Source organism: Panulirus ornatus, chromosome 2 (genome assembly GCF_036320965.1).
Source record: "Panulirus ornatus isolate Po-2019 chromosome 2, ASM3632096v1, whole genome shotgun sequence".
In the NCBI taxonomy this organism is placed as follows: domain Eukaryota; kingdom Metazoa; phylum Arthropoda; class Malacostraca; order Decapoda; family Palinuridae; genus Panulirus; species Panulirus ornatus.
The window spans coordinates 65,769,837-65,788,342 of record NC_092225.1 but is presented as its reverse complement, the minus strand read 5'-3'; the positions used below and the strand labels follow the sequence as shown (position 1 = coordinate 65,788,342).

General features: G+C 40.4%; 1 protein-coding gene across 3 annotated transcripts in view; it reads right to left on the bottom strand.

Moving 5' to 3' along the window:
• The window catches only part of mRpL11 (mitochondrial ribosomal protein L11), a 130,273-nt gene that overhangs the window by 18,648 nt on the left and 93,119 nt on the right, over positions 1-18,506 (bottom strand). For all 3 annotated transcript variants that reach the window (XM_071676622.1, XM_071676631.1, XM_071676638.1), the window contains exons 2-3: positions 15,798-15,942; positions 7,396-7,585 (exon numbers count right to left, since the gene is read on the bottom strand). In XM_071676622.1, coding sequence (XP_071532723.1) covers positions 7,396-7,585; positions 15,798-15,942 — 335 coding nt within the window. The remainder of the gene's footprint in view (positions 1-7,395; positions 7,586-15,797; positions 15,943-18,506) is intronic.

Here is an 18,506-nt window from a genome sequence, read left to right as displayed (position 1 = left end):
ACATGCCTTACATCCTCAATAAAAACTTTTCACTGCTTCTAGCAACTTACCTCCCACACCATGTACTCTAAATAATTTAAACAAAGCATCTCTATAAACTCTATCAAATGCCTCCTCCAGTTCCATAAATGCTACACACAAATCCACTTGTTTTTCTAAGTATTTCTCACATTGTTCAAAGCAAACACCTGATCCACACATCCTCTACCACTTTTGAAACCACACTGCTCTTCCCCAATCTGATGCTCTGTATATGCCTTCACCCTCTCAATCAATACCCTCCCATATAATTTCCCAGGAATACTGAACAAACTTATACCTATGTAATTTCAGCACTCACTTTTATCCCCTTTGCCTTTGTACAATGGCACTATGCAAGCATTCCACCAATCCTCAGGCACCTCACCATGAATCATACATACATTACATAACCTTACCAACCAGTCAAGAATACACTGATCCCCTTTTTTAATAAAGTCCATTGCAATGCCATCCAAACCCGCTGCCTTGCCGGCTTTCATCTTCTGCAAAGCTTTTACTACCTCTTCTCTGTTTACCAAATCATTCTCCCTAACCCTCTCGCTTTGCACACCACCTCGACCAAAACACCCTATATCTGCCACTCTATCATCAAACACATTCAACAACCCTTCAAAATAATCACTCCATCTCCTTCTCACATCACCACTACTTATTATCACCTCCCCATTTGCCCCCTTCACTGATGTTCCCATTGATTCCCTTGTCTTACACAATTTATCTACCTCCCTACAAAACATCTTTTTTTTTTTTTCCGCTGTCTCCTGCGTTTGCGAGGTAGCGCAATGAAACAGATGAAAGAAATGGGCCAACCCACCCCCATACACATGTATATACATACACGTCCACACACGCAAATATACATACCTACACAGCTTTCCATGGTTTACCCCAGACGCTTCACATGCCCTGATTCAATCCACTGACAGCACGTCAACCCCGGTATACCACATCGATCCAATTCACTCTATTCCTTGCCCTCCTTTCACCCTCCTGCAAGTTCAGGCCCCGATCACACAAAATGTTTTTCACTCCATCTTTCCACCTCCAATTTGGTCTCCCACTTCTCGTTCCCTCCACCTCCGACACATATATCCTCTTGGTCAATCTTTCCTCACTCATTCTCTCCATGTGCCCAAACCATTTCAAAACACCCTCTTCTGCTCTCTCAACCACGCTCTTTTTATTTCCACACATCTCTCTTACCCTTACGTTACTTACTCGATCAAACCACCTCACACCACACATTGTCCTCAAACATCTCATTTCCAGCACATCCACCCTCCTGCGCACAACTCTATCCATAGCCCACGCCTCGCAACCATACAAAATTGTTGGAACCACTATTCCTTCAAACATACCCATTTTTGCTTTCCGAGATAATGTTCTCGACTTCCACACATTCTTCAAGGCTCTCAGGATTTTCGCCCCTTTCCCCACCCTACGATCCACTTTCGCTTCCATGGTTCCATCCGCTGCCAGATCCACTCCCAGATATCTAAATCACTTTACTTCCTCCAGTTTTTCTCCATTCAAACTTACCTCCCAATTGACTTGACCCTCAACCCTACTGTACCTAATAACCTTGCTCTTATTCACATTTACCCTTAACTTTCTTCTTTCACACACTTTACCAAACTCAGTCACCAGCTTCTGCAGTTTCTCACATGAATCAGCCACCAGCGCTGTATCATCAGCGAACAACAACTTACTCACTTCCCAAGCTCTCTCATCCCCAACAGACTTCATACTTGCCCCTCTTTCCAAAACTCTTGCATTCACCTCCCTAACAACCCCATCCATAAACAAATTAAACAACAATCGAGACATCACACACCCCTGCCGCAAACCTACATTCACTGAGAACCAATCACTTTCCTCTCTTCCTACACATACACATGCCTTACATCCTCGATAAAAACTTTTCACTGCTTCTAACAACTTGCCTCCCACACCATATATTCTTAATACCTTCCACAGAGCATCTCTATCAACTATGTCATATGCCTTCTCCAGATCCATAAATGCTACATACAAATCCATTTGCTTTTCTAAGTATTTCTCACATACATTCTTCAAAGCAAACACCTGATCCACACATCCTATACCACTTCTGAAACCACACTGCTCTTCCCCAATCTGATGCTCTGTACATGCATTCACCCTCTCAATCAATACCCTCCCATATAATTTACCAGGAATACTCAACAAACTTATACCTCTGAAATTTGAGCACTCACTCTTATCCCCTTTGCCTTTGTACAATGGCACTATGCACGCATTCCGCCAATCCTCAGGCACCTCACCATGAGTCATACATACATTAAATAACCTTACCAACCAGTCAATAATACAGTCACCCCCTTTTTTAATAAATTCCACTGCAATACCATCCAAACCTGCTGCCTTGCCGGCTTTCATCTTCCGCAAAGCTTTTACTACCTCTTCTCTGTTTATCAAATCATTTTCCCTAACCCTCTCACTTTGCACACCACCTTGACCAAAACACCCTATATCTGCCACTCTATCATCAAACACATTCAACAAACCTTCAAAATACTCACTCCATCTCCTTCTCACATCACCACTACTTGTTATCACCTCCCCATTTGCGCCATTCACTGAAGTTCGGAATGCATGCATAGTACCATTGTACAAAGGCAAAGGGGATAAAGGTGAATGTTCAAATTACAGAAGTATAAGTTTGTTCAGTGCTCCTGGGAAATTGTATGGGAGGGTATTGATTAAGAGCATGAGGGCATGTACAGAGCATCAGATTGAGGAAGAGCAGTGTGGTTTCAGAAGTGGTAGAGGATGTGTGGATCAGGTGTTTGCTTTAAAGAATTTAAGAGAGAAATACTTAGAAAAACAAATGGATTTGCATGTAGCATTAATGGATCTGGAGAAGGCATATGACATAGTTGATAGAGATGCTCTGTGGAAGGTATTAAGAGTATATGGTGTGGGAGGCAAGTTGCTGGAAGGAGTGAAAAGTTTTTATTGAGGATGTAAGGCATGTGTACGAGTAGGAAGAGAGGAAAGTGATTGGTTTCCAGTGAATATCGGTTTGCTGCAGGGGTGCGTAATGTCTCCATGGTTATTTAATGTGTTTATGGATGAGGTTGTTAGGGAGGTGAATGCAAGAGTTTTGGAGAGAGGGGCAAGTATACAGTGTGTTGTGGATGAGAGGGCTTGGGAAGTGAGTTAATTGTTGTTCGCTGATGATACAGCACTGTTGGCTGATTTGGGTGAGAAATTGCCGAAGCTGTGGCTGACTTTGGTAAAGTGTGTGAAAGAAGAAAGCCGAGAGTAAATGTGAATAAGAGCAAGGTTATTAGGTACAGTAGGGTTGAGAGACAAGTCAACTGGGAGTTAAGCTTGAATGGAGAAAAACTGGAGGAAGTGAAGTGTTTTAGATATCTGGGAGTGGATTTGGCAGCAGATGGAACCATGGGAGTAGAAGTGAGTCACCGGGTGGGGGAGGGGGTGAAGGTTCTGGGAGCGTTGAAGACTGTGTGGAAGGCGAGAACATTATCTCGAACAACAAAAATGGGTATGTTTGAAGGAACAGTGGTTCCAACAATGTTATATGGTTGTGAGGCATGGGCTATAGATAGGGTTAATCAGAGGAGGGTGGATGTGATGGAAATGAGATGTATAAGGACAATATTTGGTGTGAGGTGGTTTGATCGAGTAAGTAATGAAAGGGTAAGAGAGATGTGTGGTAATAAAAAGAAAGTGGTTGAGAGAGCAGAGGAGGGTGTGTTGAAATGGTTTGGTCACATGGAGAGAATGAGCGAGGAAAGATTGACAAAGAGGATATATGTGACAGAGGTGGAGGGAACGAGGGGAAGTGGGAGACCAAATTGGAGGTGGAAGGATGGGGTGAAAAAGATTTTAAGTGATCGGGGCCTGAACATGCAGGAGGGTGAAAGGAGTGCAAGGAAGGGCATGTGAATCATCTGGGGTAAACCATGGAAAGTTTTGTGGGGCCTGGATGTGGAAAGGGGGCTGTGGTTTCAGTGCATTATACATGACAGCTAGAGACTGAGTTTGAACGAATGTGGCCTTTGTTGTCTTTTCCTGGTGCTACCTCACGCACATGCGGGTGGGAGGGGGATGACAATGTATGTGCAGTGGGGTGGCGACGGGAATGAAAAGAGGTGTACACATGTGTATGTCTGTGTATGTATATATGCGTATACGTTGAAATGTATAGGTATGTATATGTACGTGTGTGGACGTGTATGTATATGCATGTGTATGTGGGTGGGTTGGGCCATTCTTTTGTCTGCTTCCTTGCGCTACCTCGCTAACGTTGGAGACAGCGACAAAGTATAATATGTAATAATATATATCTTTTCTTTCTTTCATACTATTCGCCATTTCCCGCATTAGCGAGGTAGCGTTAAGAACAGGACTGGGCCTTAGAGGGAATATTCTCACCTGTCCCCCTTCTCTGTTCCTTCTTTTGGAAAATTAAAAAAAAAACCCAGAGGGGAGGATTTCCGGCCACCCACTCCCTCCCCTTTTAGTTGCCTTCTACGACACACAGGGAATACATGGGAAGTATTCTTTCCCCCCATCCTTAGGAATTATAATATATACATATATTTACCCTTTTCCTTTCATACTATTCGCCATTTCCCATGCTAGCGAGGTAGCATTAAGAACAGAGGACTGGGCCTTTGAGGGAATATCCTCACCTGCCCCCCTTCTCCGTTCCTTCTTTTGGAAAATTAAAAAAAAAAAAAAGAATAAAAGAATAAAAGAATAAAAGCCCATGGGATGAAAAAGGAACAAAGAGAAAAAAAGATGTCTGGTCAGCACATGATCCATGATAATTCTGAGCTGTCTGATGGCCAGTAGTGAATGTCATAATGACATCATTTCTGTCACAGTCTCTGATTAGCTGAAGGCCCAAAATGAGCAAATTATCACTACCTGGTTGGAGGGACTGCACCAAATGGACAAGCCAGAGCTTCTCCATCAGAAAGAGGGGCTAGAAGGCTTTAACCCTGATTTCCCTGATAAACATCCTACAGAATCTCTCAGGACAGACAACAGAGGTGAGAAGTGGTGTCTCATTTTATACACAATTTAAGCCCCCTTCTCCAACATATTATTCAGACAGTCCACCATTCTATTATGCACCACCTACATGAAGCAAATGTAGTAACTTTCATTCTGTTTCTCTGCGATAAGGTTTATAGCACAGTCACCCGCATCACTCTCATGTAATGCGTTATAGAAAACAGTACACACTCATACATTTATCACAAACCACATACTTGTATATATGGCCACTTACTCTTGTACATGCCCTCTTTCCATTATAAAAGTTCATAACACTCTTTGAGAGCTTTTATTTTCATGTTCCAATATGCTTTTTCTAAATCCACAATACTTTTTCAGGTTCTTAATCACAAAACTCAAGTCTACACTCCTTCTACCCTTCCTAAACCCAACTTGATTCTTACCAGCAAGGGATTTGTTAATTTTCTCACAAGTCACTACCCTACTAACTTGGCAAATATGTTTTAGATAACTATTCTTCTGTTATTCTTACTATCAACTTCATAACTCCTTTTATACACTGGAATACCTACTACATTATCCAGCAATCTGGAACCCAAAAAATTTTCTGTGATTTCACATACACCTCCCATATCTGCTCTACATCAATTTGACCCCCACTCCTTATTATCTGGCACACAAGTACCTCTTTACCCCTGGCTTTTTCATTCTTTAAAAACTTTATTGCTCTTCTCCTTCTGCAATGCTTTCTCCTCCATATAGTCTTTCTCTCCCATTCATATATTCATTTTTCTCTCACTTCTAATCCTACTGCACCATGAAACACCTTTTTCACCATAATTTTCAATCATTCCTTCAAAACACTCTATCTCTTAAAAACTTCCTCCTCTGCTACTAGCATTCCCCTAGTCATCTCTGATACCAATACACTCTTGCTCCTTACATATACCTGTCTTCTTTTATCTAACTCCTTACAGAAGTTCATTATTCTCCTTTAAATTCTTATTAGCATATCTTCTTTATTCACGTATGTAAATCATCCTTTTTAACTTTTCTACTGAACACATTATACTTTCCATTCTTTCCTGTTTTTTGGAAGATTCAGCTTGACCATGCAATCTCTTTCCTTCTTTCACCAACAATGAAAAATCTTCAAACAGTAAAGATCTATCTACCTAAGTATACTTGACGTCTGCTCCCTTCAGGAATTTCCTCAAGGAGGTGGCTACAACAAAAGTCTCCAAAACTGGTGAACTCTAGCGCCGCTTCTTGGTCTTTCATGCCTCACCCTTAACAGGCATATGTCAGAGTACAACTCTAGAGCAGTGTTGTTAAAGGCTCCTACTTAATGTTCCTACTAACTACTTCTACCTAAAGTGTCTACCAAATGTTCCTGCTAATGTTCCAACCTACTACTTCAACTTTATGTTCCTACCCACTACTTCAACATAATGCTTCTGTCTAATATTCCTACCTAATATTTCAACCTATTGCTCCAACCATTTTGCCAAAAGGGAGGGATGGTGCACGGCAGTTTAAAAGCTGAATTTGAAAATGCAGTCATGCAAGGGAGAAAATTTGTATTGCACTGAAATCTCTGGATGAACGGAAAAAATTAAGCGCAGAGCAACCAAGAAGATTAAATGAAGTAGTAGCTGTCCCATCTCCGATGAATGGATGCAAAAATCAAGTATATACAGGACATGAAGGGTAAAAAACGGAGAATACAGATGGATAATTTTGATAGTACAGTGTACTTAGAATTAAGAAAATAGAGTAAAGAACAGATGTTAGAAAGACACATATGTGAAGTCTTAAGATGGTACTTCCATGTTGACTGTATGGCAGATAATAAGCAGGTCAAGAAGAGTACAACAGATCGCACAAGTGGTGAAGTAAACTACAGAGGAGATGGAGAGACAGTGAGATATTTGATCAACGCTAGGATTATTGCAGATGAAAATGTTAAATGACCAACTTGGGATCAGAGGCAATGAAAGCATTTTGTACATAAAGGTGGTGTAACTACAGATACTGATCTGATAAGTGTGCAAAGAGAGGAAGTAAAAGTGTTTATGTGAGCATGGAAGTCCTCTTCCACTTTTACACACTAAGGATGGCTTGAGGATGTGTACCACTGGGAACAGAATCATACAAGACAGAAAAAATATGCCTTTACTTTATGTATACAGTAACTTTATACTTGCAATGTCAAATTAACTAAACTAAGCTTCAAATAATACAAAGACAAGTTGGTTATGAGACCCAAAAAGTGCTGGGCTCCCCACTTAAGCTAAAACTTATTTCTTTCATACTTACCAGGATTCATTGCACCTCTCTGAATTCCTGCTGCCTGTTTAATGAAGAATGTTGCTGGAGGATTATGTATAACTAAATCATATGATCTATCAGATCGCACTGTTATTCTGCAAGGAAGGGGAACACCTTCTATATAGTGGGCAGTACGAGCATTGAAGTCCTTACAAAATGCTGCTATGTTCAAACCACGCTAAAACAGAGAAAAATAAGATATATTTTAGAGCAAAACTTAAATAAACTATATCGCTAGAAAATGAAATATTTTTAAATAAAACATATACTAAAGTCTTAAATCATTCTCTTTACCCTAAAGGGACACACTTCCAGCACACAGCCTCATGTCACCTTGAATGGCACTCACTCCTACTGAACTAAATACTAACCATTCTATGCATCATATATGACACGCATCACATTCACTACCTATACTAATGACATCAACACAAACTTAACAAACTAAAGACCATCAGAATATTAACTGGCACTAGATTTGGACATGAAAAGGAACCTCTTTGCATTCTCTACAAACAATTCATCTATTCCACTCTAAACTATGCTGCATCTACTGGACTTTCAACCTCCTTACAACAAATATGACTAAGCTGCAACCTATAATAAATAAAGAATTCAAAACAATTACTGGCTGCCTGGCAACAGCATATAATCTACAATTACACAATCAAATAAAAATCCTCTAAATAAAATTTCACAAAAAAAATCCATAACTAACAACCAACACTCAGGTAGAAATAAAAAGCCTAACAGATCTCCAGTCTCCAGCAAACATGACACTGACAAAAATACACTGGTATGACCCAACAAGCACCAAATAAATGCCCTCTCAACAATCTTCTACACCACCCCACCAGATATACATTCATCTGAAACCACATGCCCCAGACAAACACAAGTCACACTCTCCAATCTATAAGCTGGACATCACCAATCCCTCTATTACTACAAACACTAATTCAATGCATCACAAGATCCTTCATAACCATGATACAACTATAACAATAAAAAGAATTCACACTTTTTGCTGAATTGCCCTACACTTTCCTCACAGAGGAACAAACACAAAATCACTACAGTTTATGACCTACGGCCCTGCCTGGTGGATGTGGCCAGCTTCCTGAGTGCTGCAGGAGTTTCATAAAGATAGAAGGGACTCCTGGTGCAGGAAGTAAGTAAGCAGGACTTTCTTTCACACTTGTTCACTGCCTCCTGAATTAGCAAGGTACAACCAAAAATAAACAAAGAAAGGGCCATATTTGCTCACATCTATTCTCTAATTGTCATGTGAAGTGCACCAAAGCCACAACCCCTTTCCTCAACCAGGCCTCACACACCTTTCTGTGGTTTCTCTTGGCCACTTCACAGGCCCAAGTTCAGTCCCCTGACAGCACATTGCCCACTATATATCAATCACTCCAATTCACTCTATCCCAATCATGCCTCTCACCATCCTGCATGTTTAGGCCTCAAGCACTCAAAATCTGTTTCACTCCATCCTTCCATCTCCAATTTGGTTTCTCCCTTCTCCTTTTCCACTCCACTTCTGATACATACATCCTCTTTCTCAATCTCACCCAACTCATTCTCTCTATATGTCCAAAATATTTCAGCACACACTTCAGCTCTCTTATCCATACTCTTCTTATTACCACACCTCTCCCCTATCATATCATTACTTACTGGATCAACTCTCCTCCCACCAAATAATTTCCTCAAATAATTCTTTTCCAACATATTCATCCTCTTCTGTACATTCTCATCTATAGCCCATGCTTTGCATATCTATAGCACCATTGGGACTGCTATACCTTCCAATATACTTATCTTCACCTCATATACTGGCTTCTCTTTCCACAATTCCTCAATGCTCATAGGACCTTCAACCTATACCCACCCTATGAGTCATCTCTGCTTCCAAAGTTCCATATTCTGCCATATCCACTCCAAAGTATTTAAAACACCTTACTTCCTCCAAGTTTTCTCTATTCAAACTCACATCCCAACTAACCTAACTCTATGCACTGCTAAACCTGCTAACCTGGCTTTTAATTACACTATATTCTCCTTTCACACACTCCACCAAACTCAGACACCAACCTTTTCATTTTCTCATTCGACTCTGCCATCAGTGCTGTGTTTTCAGTAAACAGCACCTGACACCTCCAAGGAACTCCCCAACCCCAACAGAATGCGCCAAGACTCTTATATTCATCTCCCTCACCACCTCATCCATTGACAAATGAAATAGCCATGGTGAGTTCATATACCCACACCACAGATCCATCTACACATGGAAAAACTCATCCTCCTCTCCACCTACTCACACACATGTCTTACTCTCAAAATAAAAACTCCTTACTACCTGCAATAGCTTTCCTTTCATACCACATATTCATATCTCCTTCCACAAACAATCTCTATCTACCCTGTCATATGCTTTCTCCAGACCTAAATATGACACAAATAAATTGCTCTGTTCCTTTAAGTATTTCTCACACAGGATTCTTCAAAACAAATACCTGATCCTCACATCCTCTACTTCTCCTGAAACAAATAATTTATATGTTGGACAGTGCCAGTGAGTTTGATTGGGAAAATTTTTCCAACAGATTTTTCCCAGTTCCTCCTAGTATACTAGGAGATAGTTTCCTTACTCCCATGTTTTGAAAGGAAAGTTAAAGAAAAAAGAAATGGGTGGACTGATATTGTATTTTTCAAGTTAAAGTTACTTGAAATAGTACCCAATTAATTCTTTAGTGATCACAGAATGTGGATTGCAGGTTGTGGTTTCGGTACATTACATATGACAGCTAGATAATGGATGTGAATGGATGTGGCCTTTCTTAATCTGTTCCTGGTGCTACCTCGCTCATTCAAGAAATGGTAATCAAGTATAAAAAAAAAAAGGTTTAGTAAAGAAAACATGTAGGCAATACTATTTCAGTGAAGCTAAAACATCTGCAACAGGTATTTTTCAATAACTAGAAATATGGAAATTAGAAACTAAGAAAACAGGTATGATGAATTAACTCTTTTAAATTCTGTATTGGAAAAAGAAATGTACCTACTTACACACATGCCATACTCTTGATAAAAACCCTTCACTGCTCCCCTCCCACACCATATGTTTGTAACACCTATAAAGTATCTCTATCAACCCTATCATATGCTTTCTCCAGATCCATGAATGCCACATGTAAGTCTTTCTGTTCCTCTAAGTATTGTTTACACACATTCTTCAAAGCAAACACCAGATCTACACAACCTTTACCACTTCTGAAACCACCCTGTTTCTTTCCAACCTGATGCTGGGTGCAATCCATCACCCTCTCAGTTGCTACTGTTCCATAGAACTTACCAGGTACACTCATCAAACTTATACCACTGCAGTTTGAACACTCACTTTTGTCTCTCATTCCTTTATACAATGGCACTAAACATGCACTCAGCCAATCCCCAGGCACCTGACCAAAATCCATATATACATACACTGATAACCCTACCTAACCAATCAAAAACAACGTCATCCTCCTTTCCTAAGATATTCAGCTGCAATATCATCCACCCCAGCTGTCCTGCCACATTTCATCTTATGAAAGGGCTTCAACAGCCTCTTTTGTCTTCACCACACATAAAGAAAAAAACTCAGGAAGAATAAAACCCTTCCCCCTATGGGCACTAGTCAGGGATAGAAATGGCCTATGCAGCATGGGGCTATAGATAAACACACACGAGAATGAAATGGAAGCTGATAATGGAGTACAAAGAAGACAGTGAGAATACTCAAAGACTTTTCTTCACAAGTTCAGCTGTGGTCAGCTCATGTAAAAGTATGATCATGCACCTGATGTACTGAATTGTGTTTGAAGGCACATATATATTGATTTTCATGGTATGCTTGTAATTCATGTAATTTACTGCAAAATGTAATAGAATACTATGTAAAACAATTATACAGAGAAACTAAGCATTATAGAGAATATTATCAGAAAACTCCCGAAGAGATTGCTCCCTCAAAACAAATTCAGCTGCAAGAAGCTATTGTAATAGCATAGGAACATGGCTAAAATATAGACTTGTTTTGTATATACATACATGTACAGGGTGTTTCAATAAAAGTGTACCTAAGGTATATGCATGCTATTCCTTCATCATTTAACTTACATAATTTTTCCATTCAGACTGCAATTTCACATGAAACAGTATTTAAAACAGAGCAAATATTTTATTGTTCAATTGTGGTGTGAGACCAAATCGTACATCATGGCCAGTCGTTGGTTCTGCCGCGAGTACCATGTCCGGACATGTGATACTCCAAAGAATAATGTCATACTGAGACTTGTCAAGCATTTGGAAAGCAAGGGAACTGCCCATAGCAAACACATGGGCAACAGCCCCACCTCATACTGCACATGGCACTATTGCCTACCTGCATCAGCTATTCATCAACCTCCTCCTAGCCCTCTGCACTGCTAAAGAATTGGCGCCTCACAGCCCTGACCTGAACTCACTGGACTTCTGGCTGTGAGGGGCTACCAAAGGATTTGTGTACACTGGTAAACCTAGTAAAACAGACCAACTAAAGCTGAATGTAGCTAACTACCTCCAGCATGTCACAAGTGAGACTTTCAAGAAGGTCGGACAGAACTTTGGCATCAGAATCAAGGCCTGTCTTAACCGCCATGGCGCACACATCGAGAATGTACATTATAAGGAATTTGCAAAAATACAAATTTACGACATCTGAATCCATTTATGCAATTTACAATATCTGTTCTGGTTAATACTATGATATGAACTTTCACTGAGAATTCACTTCAGTGTTCTATGATGTCATTGTCTCATAATAAACAATTGAAATCGTTGCACTTTTTTGAAACACCCTGTACATGAATGTTCACCTGACACTACAGTTCATGTAATTTACAGAAAAAATGTAACAGAATATCATAAAATACAATTATCAAGACTGAAAAGCTAAACAAAATAGAGAATGCTATTGAGTAACTGAAGAGTTCACCTACAGTTGACCAATGTAACAGCAAGTTCACTCACCTAACTTTTGCTTATGGTTCATGTGATTTATTTCTAAATGTAATAAAATAATACATAAAACAGTTGTTCGCTGATGATACAGCGCTGGTGGCTGATTCATGTGAGAAACTGCAGAAGCTGGTGACTGAGTTTGGTAAAGTGTGTGGAAGAAGAAAGTTAAGAGTAAATGTGAATAAGAGCAAGGTTATTAGGTACAGTAGGGTTGAGGGTCAAGTCAATTGGGAGGTGAGTTTGAATGCAGAAAAACTGGAGGAAGTGAAGTGTTTTAGATATCTGGGAGTGGATCTGGCAGCGGATGGAACCATGGAAGCGGAAGTGGATCATAGGGTGGGGGAGGGGGCGAAAATCCTGGGGGCCTTGAAGAATGTGTGGAAGTCGAGAACATTATCTCGGAAAGCAAAAATGGCTATGTTTGAAGGAATAGTGGTTCCAACAATGTTGTATGGTTGCGAGGCCTGGGCTATGGATAGAGTTGTGCGCAGGAGGATGGATGTGCTGGAAATGAGATGTTTGAGGACAATGTGTGGTGTGAGGTGGTTTGATCGAGTGAGTAACGTAAGGGTAAGAGAGATGTGTGGAAATAAAAAGAGCGTGGTTGAGAGAGCAGAAGAGGGTGTTTTGAAGTGGTTTGGGCACATGGAGAGGATGAGTGAGGAAAGATTGACCAAGAGGATATATGTGTCGGAGGTGGAGGGAACAAGGAGAAGAGGGAGACCAAATTGGAGGTGGAAAGATGGAGTGAAAAAGATTTTGTGTGATCGGGGCCTGAACATGCATGAGGGTGAAAGGAGGGCAAGGAATAGAGTGAACTGGAGCGATGTGGTATACCGGGGTTGACGTGCTGTCAGTGGATTGAAGCAGGGCATGTGAAGCGTCTGGGGTAAACCATGGAAAGCTGTGTAGGTATGTATATTTGCGTGTGTGGACGTATGTATATACATGTGTATGGGGGGGTTGGGCCATTTCTTTCGTCTGTTTCCTTGCGCTACCTCGCAAACGCAGGAGACAGCGACAAAGTATAATAAAATAATAAATAAATAAATAAAATAATAAAACAGTTTTTATGACCAGGAAATCAAGAAAAAATAGAGAATGGTATTGTGAAACCAAAGAAGAGACTGCTTCCTCACAATAAGTTCTGCAGTCACCTGTTGTAACAGCATAGACACATGGCTAACACAATGATTTGTCTGTGTCTGTACATCTATGTACACCTTACACTTATGGTTCATATATGTTACTATATAATGTAACAAAACAATAGATAAAACAATAATTAAGGCTAAGAAACTAAGCAAATACAAAGAACGTAGATGAATGACAGACCTTAATTCTATAACATTTGAGTTAACTGTGGAGCCTCTATCAGGCACAGTATATTTGTGGGGTTAGCCTCCTTGTTCAGTTGAACACACTAAATTTGCCTGTGACCTTCCCTATCCCTCAAAACGAGTTCAGACCAGCTAAACTTATGTTACACTTACTGTCCTCAAGATAGCGTCACTTATACAAAAGCTTCATAAAGGGGCTTCAGTGCAAAATATGTACGTTGAATATAATGTTGGTACGTCCACCATGTGTGACTCAAAGAACAAAAATAAAATATCTATATTCTATACAGAAAATGACTCCAACTGATGTATGCATTCATCTATCTATTAATTTATTGCACCAGATCAGTGTTTCAACAGAAACTCCTTACTATCCTGTACTAAAGTAAGGAGTGAAGTTATCCTTCTCACCATATAGAAGATACCATACTGCAATCCTCAATGCCTCAAGTTCATTTATGTCAGATTTATCAGTTCCTCATCTGCCATCTGCCTATCAATACATTCCATCCAGCTGCAGTATTAGTTTATTCATTTGAAGGAAGAATCTAATCGTTCAGTATCTTGCTGTTCAGATAAATGCTCAACCAGAATATACCCAGTATAATATGGGATGGAGTTAGATCATTTAATTCTTTTTAGTATTTTCTCTTTCAAATGGATGATTACATTAGTATAAGGTTGTTGTGAATTACATGAGTATATCTAATCAATAAAATCAACTTGAGCTTCTGGTCTTTACCATTTGCTAAATGTTTAGATCCTTAGAAATGATGACCATATTCATTCTGGAAAAACCGCTAGTCCAGAAACTGCTTGGTCCAAATCATTCTGAACTGCAGACATTTAACTGTATCTGTAAGTGTTTGGAGTGCAAATAGGCCACAGTGTTCTATGTAGAAGTTTGATATGTTACCACGGCCTGTAGCTACAGTGTTCTTTAAAGTTTTAAATACATAGCTTGTATCAATGGAAGTGAAGAATGGGAAGGTAGTTGTTTTGGATGGATTTTGTGTAGGCTTTCATCATTTTCCTGTTTAGGGTTGTGGTTGAATTTTGAACATTATCATAATAATGTTCGTGCATTCATTAGAAGAAGGGATTTCACTGGAATGTATCAGAAGTGCTTCATTAGCACGGGCTGGACTAGCATGTTGAGTGGATTTTCTTCAATGAACAACCCATGTTAAGAAAGAGGCATATTACAAAATTTCCCCCTTCTGAAAACCGTATCTAAATTGACATTGACGGAAATGCTGATCTGGAGCAAAGAAGTAAGGGATCATAAGAGAAACATTATCAAAAATTCACTGAACCTTTACATACAAACCTTAAATAAGTAATGGTGAGGAGAGCTATACAGATTTGTGAAAATGTTGGATATCTTAGAAGTTTTGGAAACATTCTTAAAAAATTAACATGTGATAACACTTGCTGTTCAGGTTCAATCTAACGGTCTCCCAGGCAAATTTGTAGATATGGATGAGAGAGAATTTCAACACCTGGAGTATCATGTTATTATATACTGTGGATTAGATTCTTTCCAATGATTCACACACTATTCTCTCACTAAATGTAATACTCTTGTGCACTCATGCTAAGCTGCTTCACTACCTTGATTCCAATGGGTCATAAGTAACCTGAGAGGATAAATTACAAACTATATACAAGTACTCTTATTAACCATGATACCTTGCCTGGAGGACATGCCACTGGTTAATTGTTGAAATATAACCAGCAGTGTACAGTGCTATGAGAAAATGAAATTCTTATCAAGGCAAGAATGAGGAGTTCTTTTAGTTCTTTGGACTGTCTGAGCAGAGTTTTACAAAAAACAAAAAAAAATAAATAAATAATCAACGCAAAAATGAAGACTTTTCTTTATTTTCTTGCCACTGACAGTGCTAAGTTTGATGTTACCCATCTGAACAAACCTGTTTCTATACTACACCTGAATCAATGAAAAATGCTGGATATGTCTCTTCAACATTGTATAGATACCTGTCCTAATGTGGGTCCCAGGGGAGGACCAGCAAGAGCCATGCCAGCTGGGACAGTGGTTCGTATCAAGTTTCCATGGTTGACTTTCTGTGCCACCTTCTTCATCATTTTCATTTTCGCTCCTGCTTTCGACATGTTTTGGAATCTGGAAAGATACTCATCATTTACACTATCCTAATACTTATTATTCATATTATCCTTATCAAATGAGTGATAAAAAAAGTGGTGATATAGAAAGATAAGACACTTGAAGAAGCAAGTGAAACAGTAACTGGGTAATATCAGCCCTACAGAAATGGGCATCCCTGCCCTTACAAGCCTGAAGGGTTGGGGAAAGGGACTCTTGCTCAGTAAATATACATTCCTATAAAATGTGGTATACCGTGGTCGACGTGCTGTCAATGGATTGAACCAGGGCATGTGAAGCATCTGGTATAAACCATGGAAAGTTTTGTGGGGCCTGGATGTGGAAAGGGAGCTGTGTTTTCAGTGCATTATACATGAGAGCTAGAGACTGAGTGTGAACAAATGTGACCTTTGTTGTCTTTTCCTAGTGCTATCTCGCACACATGCAAGGGGAGGGGGTTGTCATTTCATGTGTGGTGGGTGGTGACAGGAATGAATAAGGGCAGACAGTATGAATTATGTACATGTATATATATGTCTATGTGTGTATATATATTTATATATTATTATTTATTTATTATTTTTTTTATTTTGCTTTGTCGCTGTCTCCCGTGCCTGCGAGGTAGCGCCAAGGAAACAAACGAAAGAAATGGCCCAACCCACCCCCACACACATGCACACACACACACGTCCACACACGCAAACATACACACCCACACATCCCAACGTACACACATATATACACACACAGGCACACACATATACACACATGCACACAATTCACACTGTCTGCCCCTACTCACTCCCATCGCCACCCCGCCACACACGGAATAACATTCCCCTCCCCACTCATGTGCGCGAGGCAGCGCCAGGAAAAGACAACAAAGGCCCCATTCGCTCACACTCAATCTCCAGCTGTCATGCAATAATGCCTGAAACCACAGCTCCCTTTCCACATCCAGGCCTCACAGAACCTTCCATATATGGATTTGTATGTACCATTTATGGATCTGGAGAAGGCATATGATAGAGTTGATAGAGATGCTCTGTGGAAGGTTTTTTTTTTTTTTTTTTATACTTTGTCGCTGTCTCCCGCGTTTGCGAGGTAGCGCAAGGAAACAGACGAAAGAAATGGCCCAACCCCCCCCCCATACACATGTACATACACACGTCCACACACGCAAATATACATACAATATATGGTGTGGGAGGCAAGTTGTTAGAAGCAGTGAAAAGTTTTTATCGAGGATGTAAGGCATGTGTACGTGTAGGAAGAGAGGAAAGTGATTGGTTTTCAGTGAATGTAGGTTTGCGGCAGGGGTGTGTGATGTCTCCATGGTTGTTTAATTTGTTTATGGATGGGGTTGTTAGGGAGAAGAATGCAAGAGTTTTGGGAAGAGGGGCAAGTATGAAGTCTGTTGTGGATGAGAGAGCTTGGGAAGTGAGTCAGTTGTTGTTCGCTGATGATACAGCGCTGGTGGCTGATTCATGTGAGAAACTGCAGAAGCTGGTGACTGAGTTTGGTAAAGTGTGTGAAAGAAGAAAGTTAAGAGTAAATGTGAATAAGCGCAAGGTTATTAGGTACAGTAGGGTTGAAGAGTCAAGTCAATTGGGAGGTAAGCTTGAATGGAGAAAAACTGGAGGAAGTGAAGTGTTTTAGATATCTGGGAGTGGATCTGGCAGCGGATGGAACCATAGAAGCGGAAGTGAATCATAGGGTGGGGGAGGGGGCAAAAATCCTGGGAGCCTTGAAGAATGTGTGGAAGTTGAGAACATTATCTCAGAAAGCAAAAATGGGTATGTTTGAAGGAATAGTGGTTCCAACAATGTTGTATGGTTGTGAGGTGTGGGCTATGGATAGAGTTGTGCGCAGGAGGGTGGATGTGCTGGAAATGAGATGTTTGAGGACAATGTGTGGTGTGAGGTGGTTTGATCGAGTAAGTAATGTAAGGGTAAGAGAGATGTGTGGAAATAAAAAAGAGCGTGGTTGAGAGAGCAGAAGAGGGTGTTTTGAAATGGTTTGGGCACATGGAGAGAATGAGTGAGGAAAGATTGACCAAGAGGATATATGTGTCGGAGGTGGAGGGAACGAGGAGAAGTGGGAGACCAAATTGGGGGTGGAAAGATGGAGTGAAAAAGATTTTGAGTGATCGGGGCCTGAACATGCAGGAGGGTGAAAGGCGGGCAAGGAATAGAGTGAATTGGATCGATGTGGTATACCGGGGTTGACGTGCTGTCAGTGGATTGAATCAGGGCATGTGAAGCGTCTGGGGTAAACCATGGAAAGTTGTGTGGGGCCTGGATGTGGAAAGGGAGCTGTGGTTTCGGGCATTACTGCATGACAGCTAGAGACTGAGTGGGAACGAATGGGGCCTTTGTTGTCTTTTCCTAGCGCTACCTCGCACACATGAGGGGGAGGGGGATGGTATTCCATGTGTGGCGAGGTGGCGATGGGAATGAATAAAGGCAGACAGTGTGAATTGTGTGCATGGGTATATATGTATGTGTCTGTGTGTGTATATATATGTGTACATTGAGATGTATAGGTATGTATATTTGCCTGTGTGGACGTTTATGTATATA